The following is a 4136-nucleotide window of genomic DNA, read 5'->3' on the forward strand; positions in this document are numbered from 1 at the left end:
AGATCGGGAAACCTCCCCGGGGGATGTGGGGAGGAGACAAGCCTGACCTAGAGACCCTTCTACTAAGAGGTATGCATAAGGTTGGTTTCAGGTCGGGCCACCATGTCCAGAGGGGGGCTACATTAAAGGTAGACCATATTACACCCCCGCTTTCATCTACTATTTGCCATGTCTGGTTTTGTGGAAGGTGTGGGTTTATGCCTGCCAGGGGATGGACTCTTTGTCCCTCTGCTACTGTCAAGGTTACAACAGCAAAGAATATTAAACAGTTTTTAAGAGTCTTATCTTGAGGGGGTTTTGAGTGCGCTGCACCTTCCATCTCGCTGGCTCCGAGGGATCCTTCTTGTCTCCAGGCGGCGCTCGCTTGACGTGGGAGGCGTGGATCCAGGCGGTGATCCCGTCTACCTTTAGCGCAGTGGGTGTGGTCAGCAGCACGATGTACGGGCCCTTCCACCGCGGCTCGAGGGTCTTGGACTGGTGCCTCCTCACGTACACCTCGTCGCCGATCTGGAAGGGATGTGGGACTGCGGAGCTCCCCACGCTGTAGACGGAGGCCAGCGGCTTCCACACTTGTCTCTGGATGAGTTGTAGAGCTCGCAGTCGTGCCTGTAAGCTTTGGATATTTGTAGAAGAATCAATGGCGGGGTCAAGAAAATCTGCTATAGGAGGAGGTCCTCCATACAAGATTTCATAGGGGGTTAATCCATGGCTTGTCGGAGTATTCCGGGCTCTAAACAGGGCCATGGGAAGGAGTTGGACCCAGTCTTTAGTGCCAGTTTTTAGGGCTAATTTGGTTAGGGTCTCTTTAATTGTCCTATTCATTCGCTCTACCTGTCCTGAACTCTGGGGGCGATAAGCACAATGTAATTTCCAATCTATCCCCAACAGCTTGGCCACCATCTGACTTACCTGGGAGACGAAAGCAGGGCCATTATCTGACCCTATTACCTTAGGGAGCCCGAATCGAGGGAAAATCTCTTCCAAAATCTTTTTGACTACCACTTGTGCAGTCTCTTGTTTAGTGGGGAAAGCTTCTGTCCAGCCGGAGAAGGTATCCACAAAGACTAGGAGATACTTAGCTCCATACTTGCCAGGCTTAATTTCAGTGAAATCGACCTCCCAGTTGGTGCCAGGTCGTTCTCCTCTCATTCTGACTCCAGCGGGCGCTTGGAATCGGCCCGCATTGACCTTGGCGCAGGAAACACAAGAGTCTATGACCTGTTTAATTATGCCCGGCAGATCTGGAATGTAATGAGACTGCTCCTCCCTCCGTAAAAGAGTCTCCAACTTTTTGTAACCCAAGTGGGTCCACCTGTGTAAGTAAGTAAAGTAAGTAACCAGCCTTCTCGCATACTTGCGGGGCAATATAGTCCTGTTTTCATATTCCCACGTCCCAGTCGAATTATTAAAGGTTGCCTTTAGCTTTTTGGCTGTTTCCACATCCTGGTCTGAATACTGTAAGAGGGGTTGTTTATTTGGCTGTCTTTCCCGTGATGTGGCTAAGGCAAGGGTTTGGTTTTGTAAGGCCACCGCCTTAGCAGTTTCATCCGCCATCCTGTTCCCTTCTGCTGCAGGGTCCCTCCCCACTTGGTGACCTGGGCAATGGATGATGCTCACCTTCTTAGGTAGGAAGAGGGCTTGTAGGAGGTCTAGGATTTCCTTTTTATTTTTAATGTCTTTTCCTGCCGAGGTTAATAAGCCTCGCCTCCTATAAATCTCTCCATGGACATGTGCGGTAGCAAAAGCATACCGACTGTCTGTATAAATGTTGACTTTTTTCCCCCGGGCTTCTGTCAACGCCTGTGTCAGGGCGATGAGTTCGGCCCTCTGTGCTGATGTCCCAGGCTCTAGGGCTGATGCCCAGATGACTGTGGTCCCATCTACTACTGCTGCCCCAGCCTTCCGCTCACCGTTATGCAGAAAACTGCTTCCATCCGTATACCAGGTGTGTTCAGCATCTGGTAGGGGCTGGTCGGTCAAGTCCTCTCGGGTCCCGTGCACCTCTGCCAGGATTTGATGACAATCATGTTCGATGGAGAGGTGAGGGCCTGAGTCCGGAAGTAGAGTTGCTGGGTTGAGAGAGACTGCGGCCCCGAACCGGATTCGGTCGGGATTTAACAGCATTGTTTGGTAATGGGTGATCCGGGCATTGGAAAGCCAACGGTCAGGGGGCTGGCGAATAACTGTCTCTATGTCATGGGGGGCCCTCACCGTTAAGGGCTGTCCCAAGGTTAGTTTATCAGAGTCTTTTACCAACACGGCCACAGCTGCAATGATCCGGAGACATGGTGGCCATCCTGAAGCCACACTGTCCAGTTTCTTTGAAAAATAGGCCACCGGTCTTTTCCAGGGTCCCAATTTTTGGGTCAGAACTCCTTTCGCAATTCCCTGTCGCTCATCCACATATAAAGTGAATGGCTTGTTCACATCTGGGAGGCCCAAGGCCGGAGCTGATAATAAGGCCTTTTTAATTTGATCGAAAGCCTGTTGTTGTTCCCTTTCCCATCGGAATGGGGTATTTGCCTTGGTAAGGGGGTACAGAGGGGCTGCCAGTTCAGCAAACCCTGGTATCCACAAGCGACAGAATCCAGCACTTCCTAAGAACTCCCTCAGTGCTCGCGCACTTGTGGGCGGAGGGATCTGGGTAATGGCTTGTTTGCGGCTCTCTGTTAGCCACCTCTGCCCTCCTTCCAGCTTGTAGCCTAGATAGGTCACTTGTTGGACACAGATTTGGGCCTTTTTGGCTGAGGCTCTATACCCCAACTCCCCCAGTCTCTTTAAAAGGGCCCCAGTACCTTTCAGACAGTCATCTCGAGTCTCAGCTGCTAGGAGTAGATCATCTACATACTGTAGAAGAGTGAATTGGGGACGATTGACTCTGAAGTCGGCCAGGTCCTGATGTAGAGCCTCGTCAAACAGGGTCGGGGAGTTTTTAAATCCTTGTGGCAATCTCGTCCATGTGAGCTGTCCTGAAAAACCTGATTCTGGATCTCTCCATTCAAAAGCAAGGATCGATTGACTCTGAGGGCTTAGCCTTATGCAAAAGAAAGCATCCTTTAAATCTAGCACTGTATACCATGTGTGGTTTGGGGGCAGCATACTTAGTAAGTTGTAGGGATTAGGCACCGTGGGATGTATGTCCTCTGTCCTCCGATTCACTTCCCTCAAGTCCTGTACTGGACGGTAGTCTCCCATCCCAGGCTTTTTGACGGGCAATAAGGGGGTATTCCATGGAGATTGACATGGTTTTAGGATACCCAATTGGAGCAGTCTTTGTATATGTGGCCTAATTCCATTTTTGGCTTCCCTGCTTAATGGATACTGGCGTATCATTACCGGGGTAGCCGAAGCTTTAAGTCCAATAACCACGGGAGGCTGGTTCATAGCTAGTCCCATTCCTGCAGTCTCCGCCCAAGCCTGGGGATAATCTGATAACCATTGGGGGTCGATCTGAGCTGACTGAGGGCTTTCATGTAACCGGTGTTTATCCTCCAGGCGTAAGGTTAGGACTTGGAGGGGCTGTCCTTGGGGTCCTCTGACGGAGGCCCCTTTTCCTTGGAAATAAATCTGGGCCCCTACCTTTGAGAGGAGGTCCCTCCCTAACAATGGATAGGGACAGTCTGGAATTAGGAGGAACGAGTGGGTGACTAGCCCCGTTCCGAGGTGTACTTTTCGCTCAGTTGTCCATCAGTACAATTTTCCCCCTGTGGCCCCCTGCACCAAGGATGTCTTAGAACTCAGGGGACCTCCTGCTCGGGTTAGGACCGAATGCTGGGCGCCAGTATCAACCAGGAAGGTTACTGGCTGGCCCCCCACTTGAAGGGTTACCCGGGGCTCAGGGGGGGGCTCCTGGCCCTGACTGCCCTAATCTTCATCCTGTAGGGACAATACTTGTTCTGGTCTTCGGGGTCCTCTCATCTGCCCCCTTTTTTTCGGGCAGTTCCTGACCCAGTGTCCTATTTCCTTGCAGTATGCACACTGGTCACGGCTCACTAGAGGTTTCTTTTCGTCCCCCAGGTTCCTATCTAACCTAGCCTCTCTCTCTCCTGGCTGTCGCACTACAGTGGCCAAGATCTTACTTAACTCTTTGGTACGTTTCTTGTCTCGCTTGTCCTCTCTATCCTCCTGCAACTTAC

The 4136-nt window shown here is 51.4% G+C and overlaps 1 protein-coding gene across 1 annotated transcript in view; it reads right to left on the reverse strand.

Annotated features, from left to right (window-relative positions):
• Nucleotides 1-261: 261 nt before the first annotated feature.
• Nucleotides 262-4136, reverse strand: part of LOC106001749 — a gene marked incomplete at its 5' end in the record, with an annotated part of 7933 nt that continues 4058 nt past the window's right edge. The window contains 2 exon segments of the mRNA XM_013036739.1: nt 262-606; nt 910-4125. Coding sequence (XP_012892193.1) covers nt 262-606; nt 910-4125 — 3561 coding nt within the window.

This window comes from Dipodomys ordii, unplaced genomic scaffold (genome assembly GCF_000151885.1).
Source record: "Dipodomys ordii isolate 6190 unplaced genomic scaffold, Dord_2.0 Scaffold391, whole genome shotgun sequence".
Classification (NCBI taxonomy): Eukaryota; Metazoa; Chordata; class Mammalia; order Rodentia; family Heteromyidae; genus Dipodomys; species Dipodomys ordii.